Source organism: Argiope bruennichi, chromosome 8, assembly GCF_947563725.1.
Source record: "Argiope bruennichi chromosome 8, qqArgBrue1.1, whole genome shotgun sequence".
Classification (NCBI taxonomy): domain Eukaryota; kingdom Metazoa; phylum Arthropoda; class Arachnida; order Araneae; family Araneidae; genus Argiope; species Argiope bruennichi.
The window spans coordinates 66,182,691-66,208,178 of record NC_079158.1 but is presented as its reverse complement, the minus strand read 5'-3'; the positions used below and the strand labels follow the sequence as shown (position 1 = coordinate 66,208,178).

General features: G+C 29.3%; 1 protein-coding gene across 2 annotated transcripts in view; it reads right to left on the bottom strand.

Moving 5' to 3' along the window:
• Positions 1–25,488, bottom strand: part of LOC129981733 (soluble guanylate cyclase 88E-like) — a 283,599-nt gene that overhangs the window by 49,132 nt on the left and 208,979 nt on the right. For both annotated transcript variants that reach the window (XM_056092694.1, XM_056092695.1), the window contains exons 5-7: positions 11,538–11,622; positions 9,293–9,422; positions 2,264–2,410 (exon numbers count right to left, since the gene is read on the bottom strand). In XM_056092694.1, coding sequence (XP_055948669.1) covers positions 2,264–2,410; positions 9,293–9,422; positions 11,538–11,622 — 362 coding nt within the window. The remainder of the gene's footprint in view (positions 1–2,263; positions 2,411–9,292; positions 9,423–11,537; positions 11,623–25,488) is intronic.

The window sequence follows — 25,488 nt, the reverse complement described above, 5'->3', positions numbered from 1 at the left end:
TCAAATTTCGAATATGATTTAAATTACATAATATGATTTAATTAAATCATTACATTTTTGAACTATTGCTCTTGCATAAACAAGATAATCTGACTGACGGTCAGAACTTTGAAAGATTTGGCAGAAAATACTTGTAATAAAAATCTATATTTTGAAAAACTACTACTAACATTTTGTCGTTACTGAATTCATTTGTACTTGAATAGTCGGAAGGCAGATCTTCTCAGAAAGGATTGGTTCAAAATATAATATGAATTTACAAATTTGGTTGTAAGTCTATATATAAAATTTGATCCTTCTAATTCAAAGAGTTTTAGGTTTATTATGGTTACAGATAGATATAATACGGAGAATATATCTTTCAGATTCTGAGATGAAAAAATTTGTCAAAATAGTTTATATTATTTTGACTATTAAAATGCTTTCTCTTTGTGAATTTCGCAAAAGAGAAACTAAAATGATAAAACATTCAAATAAAAGAAAAGAACATTCTATTTTTAATAGAAATAAATGTTATATTGATATAACTCCATTTGAATGGATACTGCAACATTAGAATAAGAAATAAAAAGCTCCGATGAAATATTACATGGACACTCCGTAAATTTTCTGCACTAGTATTTGATTAATTCACATACTTAGTAAATCACAACTGAATTGGGATTTGTAAATTCACCTTTACAAGTATGGATCCAAGATATTTTTAAATAGATTCTTTCAGGAAGACATTCTAGTAAAGATCATATTTTTAACTCTATTCCATAGGTTGGTTTGTTCATCAAGATTCGTATGGTAAGGCACAATATCCTTTGTGCAAACATCTGGATTACTGAAACCCATACAATGAACTCATGCATCATCAGGTGATACGAATGTCATATGTTACGCTTTTGTCAGATGTGTTTTATCAAGCTGAAAGTTCACAGTACAACACACTATTAACCAATGATTTTATTATTAAAAAATTGATATAAAGCTATACTTGAAGTCACAAAATCACATATAAAATTTAATATATTTAACCCATTGCGTTTTTAAGTTAGTGCGTTTACACGTTTCTAGAAATATAGACGGACAGACGATCAACCCGCCATTGGATTTTGCTCAAAAATTTATAAGTATTTTCACAATATATGTTAAATGTGTGTACCTAGTTTAATCCATCTAGCTCTCTTTGTTTTTTAATAATCGTATAAACTTATATTCAAACAAATGGACAGACAAACTTCCTTAGAACGAATTTTGCTCAAAATTTGATAGAAAGTAGCAAATGTGATGTAACACCTGTATGGCAATTCTCATCCATCTAGCTCATAGTGTTTTAGAGTTATCTTTGTCACAGACAAACAGACGGATATGTTCCAAAAATATATTCTTAAATCTCAGAAAGGTCCCAGAAAGGTGGAAATACCTCAAAATCACGGGTTCGATTTTTTTATGATTACTATACTTACTCTATACTTCGTATATGTGAAAGTAAAAAAAAAAAAAGAAAAGACAGATTTCCTTCTAAATGAATATTCTTCCCTTTTGATTTTTCAAATTACATACAATCTTCAGATTACATACAATCACATCCTCTGTTTTCGAACACAAATACCGAAATAAGCAGAGATCTAAAAATACGTATATGAAGATGAGTGGATAAATTTCAGGAATTATGAGTGCAGAAAAATATTCATAAATAATTTAACAAAAACCAGTTGCAGAAAAATGTAAATATCATAAGATTTATATAAAAAAGGACAATTAATTACAAATTAAATTTTCTATGAAGATTCACTACATACAAGCATATGTATTGAGATTAGAAATGAACAACATCGTTTTTTTTTTTTTTTACCTTATTTTAGTTTTTAAAAATATAGTCATGAGAATAACTGGTTTCTATGGTATGATAAGATTAATTTTTTTTCCTCCAGTGGTAATCAGTGCTTAGCAAAAGCAAAGATTGTTTAGTACGTGGTATTATAATTTCGTTCTTTTACAAGAATCAGCTATTAAAGGTGATATAGATGCTCTAATGTTTTGCTTTCACGACACTAACCAAGACGGGCACCCAGGATATCTATGCCCCTGGTGCTACACCATTTCATTGGCTGATAGTATTCACATTATGATTTTCCTAATTTTGACATTTCGTTGCCTCCCCCCACCACCAAATGATTTGGATAACTGAAAATTCGCGTCATTGAATTAGGATAACTGGGATTCAATTGAAAATAAATCTTTATTAATTACAACCATGAAAGATATTAAATACCTGACATGTTTCTACCGCCGCTTCGCCTTTTCTCAATCTGTCAGCTACTTGCTTCGGAATCATTTGGTAAAGCAACTCGTCCGTCCGGCGCATTTCGATGTCCAGTTTTCTCATGGATTCCTCCAGTTGCTTGCTCTTTTGGAGCTCCTGGAAGAAGAAAAATTATACTTAGTGATAAAAACTACTTCATAAAATGTAAAATTCATATTGAATAAGGAGTCAACTTCACTGCAAGTTCTTAAATAAACGTGAGTTTTGCTATTCAATGTTTCATCAAAGCTTGTTTAAAAAAATATTCTCACAGAAGGAAAAGGAGTTAGTATATCTAGTGCTATTTTTTCTTATTAAATCTTCTCAAAAAACGACTATTTTAAAGTTCCAGCTATTCTAAACAAAAATTTTTACCCATTTTTTTTATTTTTAAGCCTATCGAAATTTTTTCACTATTAAAACCAGCAGGAGTGGTCGCTTCAAAACTTTCTCGCATAGTCTCTATTAAACTTGTCATATCAAAGAACGCCTTATATGGCATTAGCTTATAATAGTTATAAAATATTAATTTTTGGCAGGAATTTAGCATTTTTAATGAATCCATCATGTCAGTTTTAGCGAGTTAATTTGCAATTAATGCCTGGCATACATTAATAGTATCCTAAAATGGAATTTGTGCTTTAGGCACATTTTTCAAGCCAAATTTTATACAAAACTACACTTGTAGTTGCGAAATCTCATACCAAATTTGATATATTTGAGCCATTGACTTTTTGAATTGTTGCATTTATTTGTTTCTGAAAGTATAAACCGACAAACAGTCAACCCATAAATGGATTTGGTTCAACATTTGACATGTGTGTATACTATATATGTTAAATCTGTGCACCGAATTTTATGTATCTAGTTCTCTTCGCTTTGAAATCATCGTGTTAATTTATACTCGAACAACCGGACAGACGGACTTCCTCTGAACTAATTTTATTCAAAATTTGATAGAAATCGACACATTTGGTACAAATATCATATACTAAATTTCATATAACCAGCTCAAAGCATTTTTGAGGTATCCTTGTCACAGAAGACAAACATAATGCCAAAAATGTGTTTTTCTAACTCGAGGAGATCAGGAAGGTGGAGATTCGTCAAAATCACGAGTCCGAATTTTTTGAAGATTATCATACTTCCCCTATACTAGCCATGTGAGGTATATGAGAATGTAAAAATCATGAATATAAAAGGAATTCGCATTAAATAAAGATAATGCAGCTATAAGTATTCATAAAATGACGATGATTCTTCTTTGTTTTGTTGAAAAAGTAAAAGGAGCTCTAACCAATATCTGACGTAAAATACAAAGCAAACAAAATTTAACAAAAGACAACTCACAGCGTCATTATTCTATGTAGAAATGACCGATTCGCGCGAGTTACTTTCTTTGAGAAGGATTCAAGTTGAGACTACCTATCAGTAAAAACAGATTAACATTTTTTTCGTCTGTTCTGTCTTTTCCCGAACAAAACTTCAGTAAATAAAGAACAAATTTGTTATTATGGAGGCTTTTGTTAGAAGCAGAATTATTGCACTTTAGTTATCATAAATTTTCTACGTTTAATTAATTCATAAGCGTTGAAAAATATAAAACCATTAACTATTTATAAACTATTTTCTTACTTCATAATCTCTGAAATTCAATAAATCAGGATTTAAAAGAGCTTATCAGATTTAAATATACATTTTAATTCTGTTATATTAAAGCACAAAAGTTAAAAGAAATGTTTAGAATAATTCAAGCCGGCGTACTGGCATAGGGGTAGCGCGTCTTCCCCTGATTTGGTCGTCCCTGGTTCGAGTCCCGGTTTGTGCATGATTGTTCTATGTGTGAATGTGCCCTCCTGTAAAAAAGGGGTTGTGCAAGCGAATGAGTGATGCGTGAGTAGCAAAGTCGTACTCTTGGCCCTACTATAAAAACAAGAGACGCTCCCCCTCCGGCTTAAAATCGCTGTCTTCGTAACAGCGGGCTTGTCCGTGGCAAGTGCCATAAGAAACAATAACAGAATAATTCAATGTAGTTTAATAGACGCCGGTTAAAGCCAGTAGTTTATAGCTGTTCAACATATTAAAAGCCAGACTTAACAGTGTAGCTGTCAGTTTAATCCGATTTAAACGCTTTTAAGTCAAATAATGAATATTATTTGGCCATATCATGTTTTTATATTTTTCAAAAGATTTTAAAAAATAATTAAAACAGCTTTAAAAGCTAAATAAATATTTGAGTTCATCCAAAATTCATGCAATTGTTTTTTCAGTGATACAAATTTTTTTGTGGTATATTCTTTATTTTTTCTATTTTAAGTCAACTTTTAAAAAATAATCTAAACCTATTCTATAACAATATATTTCTTTGTTGAAATGGAAATCAAATCGCTTTCATTGTTGTTTGAATATTGACTTTGTTGGTGATCAAGATTTGGAGATTATTTTTACTTTCCCGTTTTCAAAGTATAGATAAAATATGGTATTCATCGAAAAATTCGGACTTGAAATTTGACAAATATTTTAAATTTTAGACGTCTCTGAATTCGAAAAATAACATTTCTAAAAAAAAAGACTTTATCTCTGTCTATGTCAAAGATGACTGTAAAACGCGTTGATCTAAAAAGATGAAAGTTAGTAAACAGGCTTTACACCAAATTTGTAGATTTCTGTCAAATTTTGGGCAAGTTCTGTTCAGAGTAAGTCTGTCAGCCCAGCTGTTGGAATGAAAGTTAGCAGCATAATTACAAATCGAAGAGAACTTGATATATAAAATTCGATGCATAGACTTAACATTTATAATGTAGACAGACACCCTGTAAAGTTTGAGCCAAATCCAACAAGGGGTTAATCGTTTGTCCTGTACTTTCAGAAATATGCAAACGCGATAACTCAAAAATGTGAGGCTTGAATACATCAAATTTGGTATGATTTTGTGATTATAAATGTAGTTTTGTGTCCCTTTTTTGTTTCAATCTTTTGAGAAATACGCGTAAAAAAAGTCGATTTCCACATCCTATTAACCGTTTTCTGGGGATTAAACGCCAAAAACTCGCCAAGCATCATACAATAGACTCATTAAAAATAGTAAATTCAGCCCAAAGGTTAATATCTCATAATTACTGTTGGGATGAAGCGAGCGGACTATTTTTCTAGCGCAGGAATATTTGTGTGATTACGCTTCTGCTTCGTTCCAGCGCCATTCCTCCCGCGAACTGCTTAACACGATGCTGTGTGCGTAATCGTCAATACATGTGTTTTTTTCTTTTCGTTTTCAATGTCTAATAAATGTGCTGTCTTCAAGAACCATGCTGAGATTTATTGAAAAGTAACAACAATTGCTGTACGTCAAATTCATGCAATTCGCGATCTGTGATAACATCATCATTTGAAAATATGCGAGAATGTTTTGGAGGGATAGCTCTCTCTGGTTTCATATTAATTAAGTTACAATACCAGATATGAATTTAATAAGTTTTAAAATGTTGTTACAGTTAAAACTAACGTTTAACTTCAAAAGGAAGAATTGATGAAAATTTTTTAAGATGCACTCATTTTTAAATATTATTGAAAATTTGAACAAATGTGAAAAAATATTATTGACACATTTGAATATATAAAGATACACACAGAAAATTTGAGAAATACACGCCAAAATGAAAAGAATGGTAAAAGGCTTCTAAAATAGCATGAATAGCACATATCCATCATAATTTAGAATTTAAAAAATATTTTGCTTAAAATCCCTTTATACAAAGTATTAAATTGAAATTTTTAATAATAGTTATTCCCATCAAACCAACTAGTCGCCATTAACTAATTTATAAATAATAATTTTAATTTAATAATCTGGATGTAATTCTTTAACCTAGAATAAATTAATAATTCTATACATTAAGTTATTTTTTCCATATTTTACATCTTTCTTAGTTAAAAATAATAATTGTAACTGGAAAAGTTTAAACAAATATCATTATGGTGTTTATGAAAACAGTCTGCTCAAATGTCTCATTTAAACATACCCATTAATCAAACTACTGCTATGATCTTTTTAATTTACATAACAAACAGTAGGAAAGATAAATATCTCCTGGTTCCCTCACTAATTTCTTCAAACCCCCGCAGAAAAGAAGAAAAATCAATTGCGCTCTCCAAGACATCCCCTCCTCCCACCGAGCAATTGTTGGACAGGACACAGAGAGCAATTTGCAGTCAATTAACGCTCACAGCAAGACAGCTTCACAGCATAACAAGCTCTTTTGACGAGCTTTCTCTCTCGCAACCGGTGCATAGAAAATGAAGAGCAAACATGATGGATAAGTTTTTGGTTTCTTTAAAGATTTCGCAGGAAAGTCTTTTAATTTGCACAGTGCACTTTCGGGGTGTAATTTACATAAGCTACTTAGGATCCACAATTGTTATGCATCACGGAATGACGGTGACAGTTAATTAAGATTCGGGCGACCGAATAAAGGCGACTGCACAGGTTACTGCGCTGCGTATTTAATGTTAATGTCGGTTTGTTATGCGGTAGTTAAAAGCATTTTCGGGAGATTACATCTTCATTGACGTATTGAGTCTATCTGGTCATGGAAAGTTGCCTGAGGGAAAGCGTGTTTTAATTCGGCGAGAAATAAGTTTTTCTTTTTCTTTTTTCTGAAATGGAAATAAAATGTTGCTTAGTTTGACATTATTTAATGTACAGTCAGTTTAATATAAGCGGAATTGGAATATTAGCTCTCGATTCTGATTTAATGCATTAGATTTCACTCAGTTCATTAAATTGCATAATATCTATTTCCTGTTTCTGCAAGATACTACTATAAAAAATACTTAATTATTTTCAGCAGTATTTTTATATCATTATTACTTTTGTGATAGTCTAAATTGTTTTGTATTTAATTTTTTTCTGTGCATTTTTATTTCCATGTTTGCTCGAAACTAAATTATGTTTCAGATTTTTAGTATGTGGTCTCTGCAGCAATTTACCAAATTTGTCAATTAATAGGCTAAAACTAAGTCAAGTAGACGTTATATATATATAATTCATTACTTCATTATTTAGCTATTTTTCGCACATTTAATGCTACGTAGCTCTGTAGGTGATTTCTGTAGAAGTGTCTTTGGAATCGTTGACTCATATTCTTGGTATTATAATTTGGAATGACTTCATGAATTTGGAACGACCAGATATTTTAATTAATTAACTACAGAATTTACCTTTTAAAGTCCCTTCAGTCCATCTTTTTAAAGTCAAGCAATGACGCATGTATACGCCGAACTCAATACAAATGGTTGCAAAATCATAATATAGTGAATTAAATATTATTTTTATTCGACAAAAAATTATACATCGATCACTCCAAAATGAAGATTTTGATGTGCATAGGTCAAACACTCTTAACTAGTTAATATACTCCTAAAAAATGGGAGACGTCTGCTGGAGGTTGATCAACTGAAAGCCTAATGGTGTCCCGATTTCTTAATCCATTGTCTGAATTAATATAATATTTCAATAGATAAGTTTTTAAAAGAAAATGTGGACGATTTTGGAAATATCAGGTGTCTATTCAGGAAATATCGTCTATATATTATCTCATTAAAAAATCTAAAAACCTTCTTACTCTTTTTTTTCATTTGTTAATCGACTATTGACTATCTGATAAATTTTCGCTTATTTGCGTTATTTCACATTTTAATATTAATTTTTAAAAACCGATACATACTTAACAAAAATAGGCACAGGGAATAAAAAAACGATACTGTTCATTCAAGGAATCAAACCCTCTTCGCTTTCGCGCATGCGTCAGGATGCATGTATTTAGTCAAAATAGGGCCGAGAGGAAAAAGGAAAAGGGGAGATGTTTACATTTAACTATAAGTATTTACTTATTTGTGTTACTTTATATTTTAATTTTTAAAATCGGCATAGTTAACAAAAATAGGCGCAGGAAAATAAAAGGCAATACCGTTCATTCATGGATTCGAAAACCCTCCGCGCTTTGGCGTATGCATCAAGATGCGTTTATCTAATCAAAATAGGGATGAGAAGAAAAATGAAAAGATGAGTTGCTTACATTTAACTATAAAATGAACTCGAATTATTCGCGGGCTTAAAAAGTGAACATTTGTGGATAACTCGTAATATTGAGTGAAAAAGATTCTAATTCATAGTAAAATATTTAGAACAATTTTTATTTACTGTTAGGGCCCTAAAAATCAAATTCTGATGAATAAATGAAAGAGTTTTGTTCATAAAATTTGATAACTCATTTTTCAACAAAATAACAATATTTTTTTTTTATGCTAAAACACTTTTTTTTGTTATTAAATTTTTTATAACATTTTGAAATTAACAATGGTAAATATTTCGGTCACATTTAACGTTATGTAAAATATTCTTTGTGACCATCTTAAAAACTTTTTAGCCACGTGAACTAGCGATATAAGCAATCAATACGCAATTTTGAGTTAAAATAGAATAGTACAATCAGAAATGACACAACTCTAACACTAACACATTCACTAACATATGTGGAAAAAAGCTGAACGAAGAAGTATAAAATGAGAAGGAAATTAACGTCAATAAATAGAGAAGAATTTCGGAAATGCACTCATTCTGCTACGTTTCACCCCTTAGCCAGGTAGAATCATCAAAAAGTGGTAGTCTCGGGATATCGAAACGAACAACATTTGTAGCTTGTTGATAGGAATAAGAAAGAGATAAAACCATTTTTTTTGCCTAGAAGAGGGAGATTAAAAAAAGAAAAAACCGATTCTGCTACGTTTCACCCCTTAGCCAGGTAGAAGCATCAAAAAGTGGTAGTCTCGGGATATCGAAACGAACAACATTTGTAGCTTGTTGATAGGAATAAGAAAGAGATAAAGCCATTTTTTTTCCCGAGAAGAGGGAGATTAAAAAAACCGATGATGTGGTACCATATAAATAAAGGTCAAAGAATCATCATACAATGGAGATAAAGATAATTATAAGTTACAAACCTGATCTAGTGCAAGCTTTAATTCCGCAGATTGTTGCTGTCCTGCAAGTACCATGTCTCGACTGAAATCATGCATGCTCAAATCATTTATATACAATCCTGTATGAACCATAGCATCCAGATCTCGCATCCTAGAGAAATAAAATTAAAAAGATTATTATTAACCTAAAATATTAAACATTTCAAGCATTACAGTTTAAAAGACTTGATAAAATAACTTCAATAACTCCAATGTTTTCCATTAAATAGCTTTTCAAAAATTACTTAAGTTTCAAAAATTTTAATTAGAATCTATACCAACCAATGTACCAATAACTTTTCAGTCCTATATCTGAGATGACCCCCATGTTGGATAATAAAACGTAGCTTAATTATTTTCAAATAAATATATATAACAATTATTTTTAAAGTCAAATTAGAAGAAAGTATTTCTATGAAAACTTACCGCAGAAGAAAGAAAAACGAAAAATGACTATCGCCATGATCCCTTTAATTTCTATATGTTGTAATAAATAGGACAAAAATATAATGTATTTATGGTGATGATTTTATAAAATTGTTACTAAATGATATAATTAATATTAAGTGAAGGTTCAATCAATTTAAAAATGTGATTAAAAATATTTAAAAATTTATTTATAATGTATAATATTATAAATGTAATAATATATTAAATTAATAATGGAAAAATTACTAAACTGATGACCCTTACAATTATATTAATCAAGTAAAGAAAACAGTGTATTCTATTTCCCGCATAGATTCCATATTGTATCGTTTTGCAGCTGTCTTGTGCAATGTACTAAAGAAGTCTTACTATTTGCAAAATTGAATAATAATTTTCATAAGCTAGAAAAGATTTTTCACAATTTTTTTTCAACGAAACAAAGATTGATTTCATTATCAATAGTAATACTCTAAATGGAAAATCATTATAAAAAATATTGAAGCATGTTTCTTGAAGTTTTGTTTCAGTTACAACGCTAAGATTCGATCTTCATTAAACCTTAAAGTTTTAGTTTATGCTAGGATGAGACCCATATTTGAAATAATATTCTGATCAAAAGCAATTGCGGTGTAAATGAAAGTTTTTGATTTTTTTTCCCTTCATATTGCACAAAAAAAAAAAAAAAAAAAAAAAAGGCGATCATAAAAAAAAATTATCATTAAAAAATTTGGCCTCATTTTTTTGGAATTACCAAAGAACTGTGCATTTGTTTTATTAAATGTTTGATCCCCCTGGGGGCACCTCGAAATGAGAATGAGAAGCTTCCGGCATGGGGGTTGGTTCTCGGCAGTCTGGAGGATACACGAAAAGGTAGGGGGTCTGGCTCCTCCCATCGATGACGAGACGTACTTCCTTAGGGAAGGGTTGTATCGTGGCCGGTGAGGACTCAACCACAATTCCCGCCAGTGTTGTAGTAGCGGCGGTTCGGTCATTCAGTGTTTATTATTCGTGTACCTTTGGGTGGGTTGGAGAGTCAGTGATATGACTGATTAAATGTTTGACAGTACTAATGTGGAATATATTTATGAAAAGGTAAAGGCAATGTCTGCTCTATAGCTAATTATTCTAGTGAATTCTTATAGGTATCTCTTTTCTATCAGATTTTTTTGAGACTATGTAAATATTAAAATACATCAAACACTTTATTTATTCTTTTTTATTTTATTTAATGAAAATATATTGTGTGTAATATGCCAACCTAATTAATATTTTCCTTTAATAATAATAATAATAATAAATTCATTTTTTTAATATTAAATTGCATAGGAATAGATATGAAATATCTTTAAACAATAAAAAAATATTAAACTTTTATGCATTTTCAGAACATATGAATATAAAAATTAAAAAATTATTTTCATAAGGATCAGTTTTCAGATACATATTAAACTCTTCTTATCTGAAAATGACAAATCTTCCATTACCAAATTCAATCAATCTACATTCTGTATCCTTCTAAATAGAACATCATTCATCTTTAATGGATGAAAGTTGCAATGCAAGTCAAAATAATCAATAAAATTTCCATTATGACAATATGTAAAATGCCATTTTAAAATTCTGCGAAAAAGGGATAAATACGAACTACACTCAGATGTTTGATCAAATCATAGTGTATCAGTAGAGGAAACAAATACTAAAAGATGTTTCAAACTTAGAATCGCTAATGGCAAAGTGCAAATTAGTATCTGTATGAATACAGATATGAAAGATGGAAGTTTGCAATGCTTTTACTTACACAGGAGTTCCCAAGTAAACCATGCTTCTCCATTCTTCCATATACATCATTTGCCCTTTTAGATGAAGCAGTTTGTCTTCAAGTTCTGAAAATAAATAGTTACTATCAGTTATTTTATGGGCACTATGCATGATTAAAGTATTTTCAATCATTCAAATAAAAAAATATTTCCTTTGATTTATATTTTATGATTTTTACTTTGATATGAGACTAAGTAACACATTTCAAAAGAGCTACTTAAGGAATGCGGACAGTTTTAAAAGATTACAGATTTAAAATTAAATTTGAAGCAAATCCTGAATTCCTAAACAGAAAGTGAAATAATAAATATTTGAAGTGTTTCTTATCATATTCTCATCTTATTCATATTCTTAGTCACTGTAAAGCATGCATTATAGAGATAGCTCTCAAGAAACTAAGGTAAAATGATGAATGAATGAAAAGATGTCTAATAGAACGTTTCAGATACAACTTTGATAATTATAAATGTAATGCTACTATTGCGAATTCGGTAAAATGTAATATTAAAAAAATAGTTAAGTTTTTTATAATAGTTATAGTATATTGCTGCATATATAGAAAACAATTAAATTTGATACATACTTGAATAATTAAATTTGAAAACAAATAAATTTGATACAGATTTAAAATAAATTTGAGAAACATTCACAGTTTTGGTGTAAAGACTGCTCGCAATGAAATTATTTTTATGTTTTTCACTAACAAAAAATTAGCTATTTAATTAATTGTCATTAAAAACCTACTTTAAAACTTTTCTTATATTAATATTTGTAATTAAAACTTGAAATATCCATAATGTAATAAATTTTTTATATATATTCATTATTAAGGTTAAGGTTATCATATGCCAAATTATATTTTGAAAGCTACTTATTTTAAACCTAAACGCCAGAAAGTAAAAATTTATTTATAATATTAGGACTTATTGGCATGCCAACGTGTGTTATAAAAAATGCAAAAAAATATTTAAACAAATAAACTGTAACAAATAATAGACAACTTATTTTTAATGTAACAGATTATAAAATGCAATATCTTTTATATTCTATGACTTTATTTTAAAATAAAATGAGAAAAATCTATTTCCACAAAAAATAATATTTCATAGTTTCTACTAAAAATTATAGAACGTTCCTAAATGATTTTAAAAAAACCATAAAGTTAATTTTTATATAGGTTATTAATAACTTTTTAAGAATAAGAATTTAGATAAACATTGTTAGTAGAATTCAAATATGTGTTTACATCATAAAACGCGAAGGCAGTCATTTTGAATTTTTCAAGTTGAATTTCAATCGCTACGAATCATCAAAATCAAATAGTCAAGTATTGATATTATACCAATTATACCAAATCAAATATCAAGTATCAATTTATTTTGGTAACAGAAAACATGAAAAAAGTTTTCAAATTAAAGAATTATTTTTGAGCATCAATGGGCATTAATAAGGTAAAATAAATTTTATTTAAATATCTTTTTTTTTCAGCCTGTTGGATATCTTGAATTTCATTCATTAAGTAAGCCTTAAGGGCAGACATATTATTTCCTAGCTCAGCACTTCACTGGATCTAAGGAACATAAGTTTTTAATTAATAAGAAATTAATTATCTAATTATTACGGATAATAATTATCTAATTGTTATTAAAATATTCTTACTTCGCAGTATTTGTAAGGAAAAAGAAACTAAAGAAAATCAAATTAGTAGTTTGATTTATATAGAATAAAAATAATTGATGTTTCAGCTTTATTTATGCAGGCTGTCAATTATAATAGCAATTTTGTACAGATATATAAATGGTTGGTATTAATTTGAGACGTGGGTGTATAAAAATTTTGTTGTGACGACAAGATGATCATTTATTAATCAACATTTACTAAGAGCCTCTTATTAATTACGTAAAAATACATCTTGCCAACTCGTTTTGGAAAGTGGTAACCGGGGATATTAAATCCCATGATGCAAGGAAAAATCTTTCATGGTAAAAAAATAGAAAAGTAGCATTCTACCTTTTCATTTCCCCGATCTGATCAAATTACTTTTCAGTTATGAAATTAGTTTTATGATCTAAAGCAATAAAGAGATTATCAAAACGTTTTCTTTCAAATGAACTTGATGTTGTTAATAATCACAGAGCTCCCGATATGATGCTTCCAATGTTGGAGGGAGTAAAAAATATTTCGACGTTATTAGGAAATAATTAATGAACATGTTTAATATTTTGTTCAGGAAAATGTTGCCTCGAATCGAAACTTCATACTTAAAGAAAAATTAAGTAAAGAATGAATTATTTCTATTTCTTAAGAAGATAAATTTGTATTCGAGATTCATATCTACGTTGGAAAGTAACTAACAATTATTTTAAATGCAAAGATTAAATAAAAAAAAGTTCTTTTGTTTATTTTGCGTTTCGCTTAGAAATCGAAAAATTAGAAAAATTTCCATTTTTATTTTAAAAGATCTTTATTAATAATGAAGATGGTTATGTGAGTGTGTGCCTCATTAAGGGGATAAAGGATCACCATACAACATGGGGTCCCAAACGACGTTAAAAAATCTCAAAAATATAGAGTCGGAGAACTGTTGGAAACTGTAAAAAATTAATAAAAAACAAAAACAAATGGTGTTTTATCTATGATTTTTTTTAAGTGAAAGGACATTCTTAAAAGTTTTTTCATGTTAGTAACATGCGGATTGGATGATCTAGGGGGACATGAATTACTAAAAACGAAAAAGCAGTTAGGACTCATATTTGCAAAAATATTAAAACTTGTAGCAAAATAAAAGCTTGAGAATATAAGGAATTTTATATTCTATAATTTGATATAACCGTGTAGTGTGAGAACTGGGGAGTTTAAAAAATATTCAAGAAAAACTAAAATGGGAACCAAAAAACGTCGCTGCAACATCAGTACCGATGTTCGCAGAGAGCGTTGTCAAATTTGATAGATAAATTTAGAGCGAGAATAGAAAGCATTAAGTAGATGAAAAATCACCAGAAAGCATAAGGTCGCAGGTCACATTTATTCAGTGAAAATCACAAAAAACAGACGTCGAAAAGACGATAAGTCTGGCGGAGATTATGGCCCTATGAAAGCGAGGATTAGAAACAAGGTAAGCGAAAAGAAGCCGAGAAGAATGTAAATTTTTTCATGCGTTCGAGAAAAATAAAAGCAGAGAGCAAGTATTCATTAATGAGCAGTGCAGAATTCATGGTCGTTAAACTTCATTCACAAATAACAAGTCAGATTTCACGAATGTAATTAAAATGTGGTGGTGCTTCATCATGCATTAACCAAATGTTCTGGGGTACAATTGTTGGTGCTTCTTGCAGTAAATCCGGAAGAACGTGCTGCAAAAAAAAAAAAAAAAAAAAAAGAAGGTACTTTGTGCCTCTGAGGCGTTCGGGCAGAAGATATGGTCAAAATAGAAGACTCCGCTCATATGTTAATGTCAAACTTGTGTTGTACGTTCGACGAGAAAATGATGTGGAAATTTTCGAATGACGAAATATTCGCATTGTGCGTGTTGAAGACACCTTCTCTTGTAAAGTAGACTTCATCAGAAAATAAAACTCTCGTTGAATAGTGTGCATCTTTCTATATGGCATCAAGCCCCCAGCGTTCGAACTCCACCGATTTGCGATTTAAATCGGTGGAGTTCGAACGCTCCTCTGTTACCAGCGGCCCTATGTTTTCTGGTAATTTTTCATCTACTTAATGCCTACTATCTTTGCTCTGAATTTATCTTCCGAATTTGACAACGCTCTCTGCGAACATCGATACTGATACTGCAGCTATGTTTTCTGGTTCCCATTTTAGTTTTTCTTGAATATCTTTAAAACTCCCCAGTTCTCACACCACACACTTATATCATAGAATATAAAATTCCTTACATTTTCAAGCTTTTATTTTCCTTCAAGTAATATATTTGGGTAAAAATTTTTTAAATATGGGGTTCTAAACTACTTTTTCATTTTCAGTAATTTACGACCCCCTAGATCATCAAATCTGCATATTACGAGCATGAAAAAAAAAAAAAAATAAGAATGTGCTTTCACTTAAAATAAAAATGCATAGTTGAAACTCCATTTGTTATTTTTTTATTAATTTTTTACAATTTCCAACAGTTTTCCGACTGTCTATATTTTTGTGATTTTCACTTACTAAAGGTCGTTTGGGACTTTTCTAACCAGTTTTATGTAGTTATTTCAATATTTTATCCATTTAAACAATATTTCAAGATTATTTTCCAATAAGAATATAAATATATGTAAGAATTTTGAACAAATATTAAATACAAAAACATACAATTCATAATAACAGAACATAATACAAAAACATAGGTATTTTGGAAGAACAAATATTTTAAAAAAACGTCATTAGTAAAGTAGCAGCTATTTTTTCATTTTTGTTTCACAATCCAAATTTTTATAGATAGTTATACAAAACAAAAAATAACTAAACGTGCTAAATAGCAAAATTAAGCTTTTGTTCTAAACTTAAATTATTATTGGCAAAGCAGATTTCAGGAAAGGCAGACGATATCTATATACTTATAATAAAGCTCAATGTGTGTGTGTGTGTGTGTGTGTGTTGGCGCTCGACAGGCCAGGTCATTTGACATACAGCTATCAAATTTGGTACATGTATACCTTAGAGGTCGGGAATGTGCACCTGGGGTCCCATTTTTTGAAATTTTAATTAGAATTTTAAATATTAATTTAAAACTAACTTTCCCGCCAAAAAAACCTTCCATTTTCCCCATCGCCAACTTTTCCGCCAAAAAAATCTGCCAAATGAGTAAGGCTTCAGTAATTTTTTTCTCCCAACAGTAATGAGGCTAGGGTTAACATTTTTCGGCAGATTATTTCAAACGGTTCTGTTTATTTTCTTAATGTTTTATGCATTTAAAATGAAACATTGTTAATTAATCCATGTTTCAGATTCATTCTGAAGTACTTTTGAATTAAAATAACACAGAATGAAAGAAATTAAAAATGTATAATCTGCATAGCGTTACCCCAACTGGCGTAGAAAAATTCACGCATTTGCGTTAACGTAAGTGGATAAGAAAATTCACGCATGCGCATTGTGTTCTGACTGTTGACATGACAACCAACGGATGATTTAAATTATTTTTAGGTTAGTTGCATGCTTTTGTAATTACATTGTATTTATGTTAGTTATATACTTTTTTGTATATGCTTATAGTTTTAAGTACATCGTTTTTTAAGTAGTTTTTTAAACCTGTTTTCGACCGATTATTTTAAACGATTCATTTTATTTTCTTAGTGTTTAATGCATTTAAAATGAAACATTGTTAATGAATCGATCTGTTCATGATGAATCTGAGAAATTTTTGTTAACAAATTCTTGAGATATTACATAAATTAAGAAAAATATTCTTTAGTGCCCATAGAGTTTAAACGCTCAGTGACTCTATTATCAGTAATCATAGTATTAAAAAAATGCTTTGTTTCAGTAAAAAATATTATTATATTAATTGCAGATTAATCATTTACACTTTAATTTAAAACATAATTTCTACGAGGGGTAACAGAAAATTAGAGAGATACATATCACGCTATGACTGAAGGCCTTTGTAATATTATGAGTGAATTATATGACTATCAAAATTTGAAGTTTTAAAATATTTTGCTGAAGAATTTATTAAAGTTGGAATTGCGTAAAATATTTAATGGTACGACCGGAGTTTAACCCCCTGCTTGGCACAATTTTTAAAAATCGCCAACAACGGCCTTGCGAAATGTTCAAAAGCAAAGGAGCAGATGTTCAATTATAGTGCATAATAAAGATTGCCAGCTTTGGCGCGTTATCGCAACTTGGCGAAGAAGGGGGTTAAACTCCGGTTCAACCTATTTAATTATCAAAATTTAAACGAACATTAAGATTGGCGAACCGGCTGGTCGCCAAAGGCGGCTAGTATTTATATAATTCTGAGAAGAATCTAAAAAGAATTGAACTTATATTTATAATGAATAATAAGATGAAAAAAATGCTAACTTTTACATAGTTTTAGACTAGAAAATTAGATGCAATGCTAAAAGGATAGAAATAGTACCATTTTTTTAACAAATTTTAGAGAAACTTATAGAAAATACGGGAAGAAAACCGAACAGAACGATCTGAATTAAAGAGAAGCTTAAAAATATCTCGCTAAATGAATACTGTAGCTTAAAAATATTTTGCTGAAAAAGTCAAGTTGTATAAAATATTTAATGAAAAATTTTAGCGAATGTTAATCCCGATGAACAAGTTGATTGCCAAAGATAATGTAGAAAAATGTAAATGTTCTTTAATATTCTTGTATTTTAAAATGTTTAGAAGGCATGAGTGTACTTGAGGATTTTAAGTTCAATTTCTGGAAATTTTTTTATAATTATTAGAAAAATTGTTTGAAAACTAAAAACAGCGTTTGAATTTTAGTTTCATATCTGGCATTTTTAATAGCTATTTAATATTCAAAAGATAAAGTATGCTTGTATTCTTGATCGGAATTTATAGAAAATAATAAAAAAAATGTATTTACAATTCCAAAATCCTTTTCTACATTAACTATTAAGTTCTGCTTGGGTTTTGTTCTCCTAAGTTGCCATGTCTATTTACAAAATTAAATTAATGCTTGAAATTTTAAAAATAAATTAATGATATTTTAGAGAAATGACAATAATAAATGGATCAAAGCGTTGCATTCCACTAGCATATTTCATTCTTTTGCATATAAAAGTGAAACCAGAAATGATTTTTCGATGGTTTTTTTTTTAAAATTCTAAATTTCCTTATGGAAGACACGTTTGAAATTGAATGGTAAACTGATGTATATTTAAAAGTTTGAAATGATTTAAATACTATATTCTTATCGAATGCTTCTAAAGAAAAATATAAAATAAAGCTCTGTTTATTAATAACAAATCTGAGAAAAAAAATCAATATTTTAATGCTTAAAAGGAAAATGAGGATAATACGTGATAATTTAGATGTTTCATTTCGATAATTATTGGAAGTTGTATTGAATGGCAACTGATTATACACAGTAATGAACAATACAGTTTACAAAATATATACAATACAAAATACAATTTTAAAACGTGAAGTTGAAGCAATTTCTAAACATCTACTGTCAAGCAATAATAAAAAAAAATCTGAAAATAAATAAATACAATTAAACTAAATTGTATTACCTTTTAAAAAACTTTCGTTAAATCTCCAGTATAACTTAAAGTCAGAAAAATTATTTTTACTTTTATTACATGAATTCAAATGAAATTAACATTAAAACTCTTTCTATTTATACAGAATTTTATTAAACATAAACTTTTAAGCAGACAATCTTTGTTTCTCTATATTCCAAATATAGTAACCCTTACGTTTCTACATCATTTAATTAAAAGCATTTACATAGTCAAAAATGAAACAAATTAGCAAATTAATGAACAATTATTATTTATTTCAGGTAATTTTACCATTTCGATGTTAATTAATAAATGTGTTGCAAGACTTAAATATTACTAGGATTAAAATGCAAATAAAATATGACATAAATTTTGAATCATTTACATATAAATAGAAAAATTCTTTTTTCATTTATTTAGCCTTATTTAGCAATCACCTTTATTTTGTTCAATTATGATAATTTAAATTATTTTCTAAGTGAACAAGAATTATTTTTTTGTTGCAATCATATAATGGATTATTTTGAAAGAAGTTTTAAATACCCATTGCATTATTTCATTTTTATTGCGATTCTGATTAAATTTAGCATAATTTTTTATCTTCAGTTATCCTGGATGAAGGATATAACACGATGTTTAAATCCTTTTGATTTTATTACACTATAAATTTAATATTAATCAAAGCAGAAAATAAGGCAAGTACTTTAACTATCTAAATTCAAAAATTTAGCCTTACAAAATCAGATAAATTTTTTAAAATCTTAAATTAAAATATTAAGGAAATTAATAATTAAGGAATTAATTATTATTAATAATTAAGGAAATTAAATATTAAGGAAAATGTTTTTTGTTTCGATAAGAGCTAAATTATTTATATTAAATGACATTTTCTTATTAAATTAATTAATTTGATAATTAAATATACTTTGTTCTTTTTTGTATATTTTCAGAATTTGAATACGTATTATTAAATGCTAACTGTCTAGTATTTATTTGCTAAATATAAGGAATTTTAATTATTAAAAATATCAAGAACAGAAATATTGAATTATTAATGTATCAATAAATGGATAATTCCTTATTAATGCATAAATAAAAGTTTATTAAGTGACTTTAACTAAATATTAAAGCAACCTAAATCTGACTAGTATACAAATGACTTGGTCACTGTCTATTATTATCTGGTCACTTGGTCACTGTCTATTGAGAAACATTTCTGATCTTTATAACTGCATATGCGTCAATTTATTTATTTATATGGTTCAAGAATATTTCGAAGAAATGTTAAAAGTAAAACTTTATGCTTATAGTTCCAGTGAAATGCAGATACTTTAGTTTAAATTTTTTGAAGAAATCCTGCCTAAGAATCCTTTTCTCAAATATATTGATATCTTGTATAGAAAGGAAATAGTTTTTTTTGTTCATAAATCAGGTTTCGCATTGGCCTCGAAACCGGAACTGAAACCCCTCAGCATAAAAATTCAACAAACCGCAGACTGCAAAGCTTTATTTTGAGATGGAAAATTTTAATATTAATACTAGAAACTGATCCTTAGAAATATTGCATTTCGAAATTTGATCTATATCTCCTATTTGTGTTATATATTTCTATCTCTACTGTTATATATTTCTGTAAAATATTTATAGAATACTTGAAAACTTGAATGGTAAATAAAATATGATATCAAACTAGTTGGAGAAATTTAAAGAAACCTGAATAAAATATTTAAATTTTGTCGTTGTTTCTCTCGTTCTCAACTAAATATTTTAGAATGTTTTAAAGATAGCCATAGAATTTATTACATTCGTTTTATTTATTTTATTAAAAATGTATCTAGTAAAAATTTAACGAAATTAAAATGATGCAATCGCGTTGAATATTATCTCGCACTTCTTTGAAATTGGGTTCAATTTCAGTGCTCTAGTGGGAACCAGAACGCATGGCAATTCTTAGCGTTCAATATGTTTTATAATCGGGCTATTGTTTTAACTGTATTTTTAACTATTTACAAAATAGTACACATTTAGAGTTGCTGGAATAATGACTGCTCTGAGAAATAAGACGTTTTATAATCATCTCGATGAGAAGTAAGAGATTAACCTTTGCATATAATAAAATGTTTCTATCGATTCTTTGTCTGCCTTTCTGCTCTATATCATCTCAAGTGCTATAGCTCCCACTTTTCACAATTTCGTGCTCGCGATTTCGTGCTTTTCGATATGATATATATCAGTAAGTTTTCTCATTTTCAGCTATATATTTTAGATTATTTTAAAGGTGACAGAAGAATTTAATAGAAGTTTTTTGTTAATAATTGTTGTTAATAATTTTTGTTTAATTTATTTAATTAAAAAATGCGTCCAGTAAAATAAAAAAAAATCAGACGATTTTTTTATTTCTAAAAGAAAAGCATTTTAAAACCAGATTTGAATAATAGCATTTTATTTTCCATAAATATGAAATGCCAGATAAACATACTTTGTATGAGGGTCGTATTTTTTTCTAAGCTCAATGGACAAGAAATAAAAGAGATAGGGATGGAGAAAGGAAATGAATACAAAATTTGATATAAATCTACAAATTTAGAGATAAAGCCATATGATAAATTTCATTCATCTCCTCGTTGCCTTTTATGAGTTATGATATTTCCCTGTACGAACAGACAAACATTTTTGCAGTGTGATTGTTTTCAAAATATGATATAGATTTTTCAGTTATCGTGCAAAGAATATATGAGATCTGTGTATAGAATGTATAGTATCAAACGTTTAACTTGTATCCTTTTTGAATTGTCATACTCAAAAACAGTAACTAAAATATTTTAAAGATATTTTAAAATACATATTTACATATAATAAATTTAAGTACAATTTTAAATATATTTTTCTGACCTATTTAGATTTGAAATGTGAAAATTAATCAAAATATCAGAATCGAAATTTTGATGACCACAATACTTTTTATTTCGTATTTAAGCAAAAAAAAAAAAAAAAAAAAAAAAAGTTGGCAAACATTTGATACTTAATAATACAATGATTAATTTTATGTAAGATAAATTAAATATAAAACGGATGAATAATATTATATATTTATTTACATTTACATAAGTTTAAAAGATAAATCTTTATAAGCTTAAACTGTATAAAAACAGGTACCTAAAATAAAAATAAAAAATAACAACAGATAAAAAAAAATCTAAAGAAAAGTTGATAAAACGATGATGAATTCAGGGTTGATGGAAACGCTGGATTCATGGTATGGATTTTCGATAATGTTATTCTTCAGCCCTTTACTTTGTTTTAAATTAAAGTTTCATAAGGCGGTTTTTCAAACCGAGCATTTGGCAATCAATCGTTTCGTACCCTAGGCCTTGGAGAACAAAGCTGAAGTTTTAAAAAAAAATCTGCAAACTTTTCTTTGATCCATGTTGTTTCTGTTCAACTTTTATAAAATCAAGGCTTAATTTAAAACTTGACCTGACAATGACCTTACTCATCATTTTTCAAAAATTGTTACCGATTATGGTAAAGTTTTGAGAGATCCCTCCACTATGTGCTATCCATAAAAAACGGCGCTTTGAAGATATGATTTCTAAGCAGAAAATGAGCTGGAATAATAATTCTAAGAGGAAGAAGAATATAAGGGTTTTTCAGCTAAAGATTAATACAAGGGGTGTTCAAATGAAAAGATATGAAACCTCGTAACAACGTGCGGGCGGCCGCATGCGCAGGAGAGAGCAGAGGCTCTTAAAAAGAGAGCCGTCAAATTGACACTACTTGTTGAATTCCTCGAGTACTGAAGAACCAGTAAATCCGATGTGGGATATTCTGAAGTCTACGCAGGTCCACCAAGAATAAAAGACCGGGGATACTCACGGAGAGTGTGGTTCTGCTCCATAATAACGCACGTCCACACGTTTCCAGGGTCAAGTTCCTGACCAAGTTCAAGTGGGAGCAGCTCGACCATCCACTCTAAAGCCTGGACATGCAGCCCTGCGATTTTCATGTGATTAATCATCTGAAAAAAACATCTGAAAGGGAAGCGCTTCAACTCAGACGGCGAACTCAAGGACGCTCTGAAGGAATGGGTCTCGTCACGGCCACAGGAATTCTGGGAGCAAGGAATCTTTCTGCTAGTTAATCAATGGAATCGTTGTGCTCAGGCCTATAGTGCATACTTTGAATAAAGTCTTCATTTATATCCACAGAGTCGTTTCGTACCTTTTTATTTGAACACCCCTTGTATCAAAATTCTAATCACTATATATCGCAAATTATTCATTGTCCATCACGGCTGTTTTTTTTTTTTTTTTTTGCGTATTTTAAAGATTCAAATGATTAAATTAATCGAATTTCTCATGTACGGAATGCTGTCTCTACTCCAACGGTTGCCCATGTTTCTATAGTTTAAACTGTCTCAACAAATATCCCTTTTTGTTGAAATTTGTTGGACTCTTCCCAGTTAACTATTTAACTGTTCCATGCCCAATGGATGAGAGGTCTGCATGGATCGCAGATAGTGGAGTATCCTAATAATTCAATAAAATTTGTTATAGTAAAATCTTTATTTTCCTGCTGCATGCTCTAAGCAAATTTTTCATTAGTTCTCATTATGTTTCATGATATTCATCCTAATTTTGTCTCATGATTTTAATTACAATTTTGTTTCATTAGTCTATCATTAGGAATTAAGTTACTTTATTACAATTTTTCACAATCGACCTCCTGTAAATTAAAATCTGGCGTTAATTATCAATTTTTATCTTTTTGGTTTTCAACAGTATGGAATGATTACTTAAGTTCAATTTGTTTTTGAAAAAAGTGACTGTAATAAATCTAGTAATAAATATAGTAAATCTAATTAAAATCACTTTTAATTTTCTTCTTCTCCTCAATCTCACTTTTTAGTCTCTTTCCCTATTTAAGTTACATCATAGTCAATTTTATGATTATCCAAATTGTCTATTCCATAACCTGTTCTATCTACATCGTTTATAATTCGCCAGATGAGCACGGAAATACAAGCTCCATCAACAATTGTGTTGGAAAACTTATATTCATAATGCCGAATGAATGCTACAATCATGAGCCACATTTAAAGTCTAAGTCAAAACATACAAACGCCATTAGCAACTATCTTGAGAAACCTAAGTGCACTGCACCAAATCAATCCAAGAATCATGACATAAATGCTAAGGTGTAGATTGTTGTTGTTACTTATGGCACTTGCCACGGACAACCCCGCTGTTCGAAGACAACCGATTTAAGCCTAAGGGGGAGCGCCTCTTGTTTTTATCGTAGAGCCAACTAGGGTCAAAAGTACGACTTAACTACACACACGTCACAATTCTTTTTACTGGGCGGACTTCATTCTGGCATTTCATTCACTCATCCACAGATCGTAATTTAGACCTGAATCAGAGAACGATCACCCCTGATCCAGTACCCTCAGTGGTATTACTCTCGACATGGAGGACTTTGTGACCACGACAGATTTATACGCGCGTCAACCACCAAGCACGCGGGGAATCTTCGGCCGGCGGGGTTTGAACTCGCAACCTAAGGGACGCGAATCCAACACTCTACCCACCAGGCTATGTCCGCCTAAGATATAGATTAAAAAAATACAAACGCCATTTACAATTTTTTGGGGAAACTTGTGTGCATTGTGCAGAATAAATGCTAATATCACGAGACAAAGTTTACAGCAAGTACCCAGAGGTTAGTCATTTGTACTACAGAACATGGCACTGCAAGCACAAAAGTGACAACTAAATGGGCTCTTTGCACTTAAATTAAGTAAAAGTTAAAGACCGGCCAATAAAATGTTCAAAATTAGCTAAGTGGAATAGAAATTTATAAAAGCACACAACTAAATGAATGAATGATTATCATAATAAGTCATAGGCAGGATAACAGATAAATAGCAATAAGGAAACAGTATTAACAAGAAATCTTTGGAATATTAAAAATAAAGAATGAAAGGAATCATCTGAAGTTTTAACTTGTATAAATGTTGCCACATGCAAATACATATGTTGTTGTAACAGCAATATAAACGAATATGAATAACAGCAAGCGAAATGTAAAAATTTTGAATTAGTCTCTCAAGCATTTGCTTCAAAATCAGTGATTCCATGGAAAAAGCAAGTTTAGGTGAACATATAGAATAATTTTTTTATTCTTTATTCTTAATATTTGAAAGCCCTTCTTTCTTTTAGAAGTTACATTCATTTTTAATGTTATTTTACATCTTTAAATATTATGTTCTTGAATTTTGAAGTTTAATAAAGTGTTCTTACTAGAAAATTTCATAAATAATAATTTAATAAACACTTTTTAAATTAAAGTTTGGTATAATAATTTCTGAATAGGCTTTGCAATTCATGTACTTCGTAATAAGCAATTTCAATATTTAAAAAGTTTTTACAGTTGTTTTGAATGCTTTATAATGCAAAAAGATTGAAAGTTTCATTTTATTTATTAGTTAAGCACTAGTATTTAAAGATTGGACAGAAATGCGGTTTATTTCTTAGTTTCCAAACTAGGTAATAAATTTTTTAAAGCATCTCCAAAATTTTAAACAAATCATTTGATTAATATCAAACTAAAAGGGTTTTGCTTTATGAAGTGTATAGTTATAAAACTTTTTTTCCTTCAATTTTGTAAATATTTTTAGTTTTTAACTGATATATTTTCGTTTCATGGATGTTTTTCAATTTATTTAATGCACAA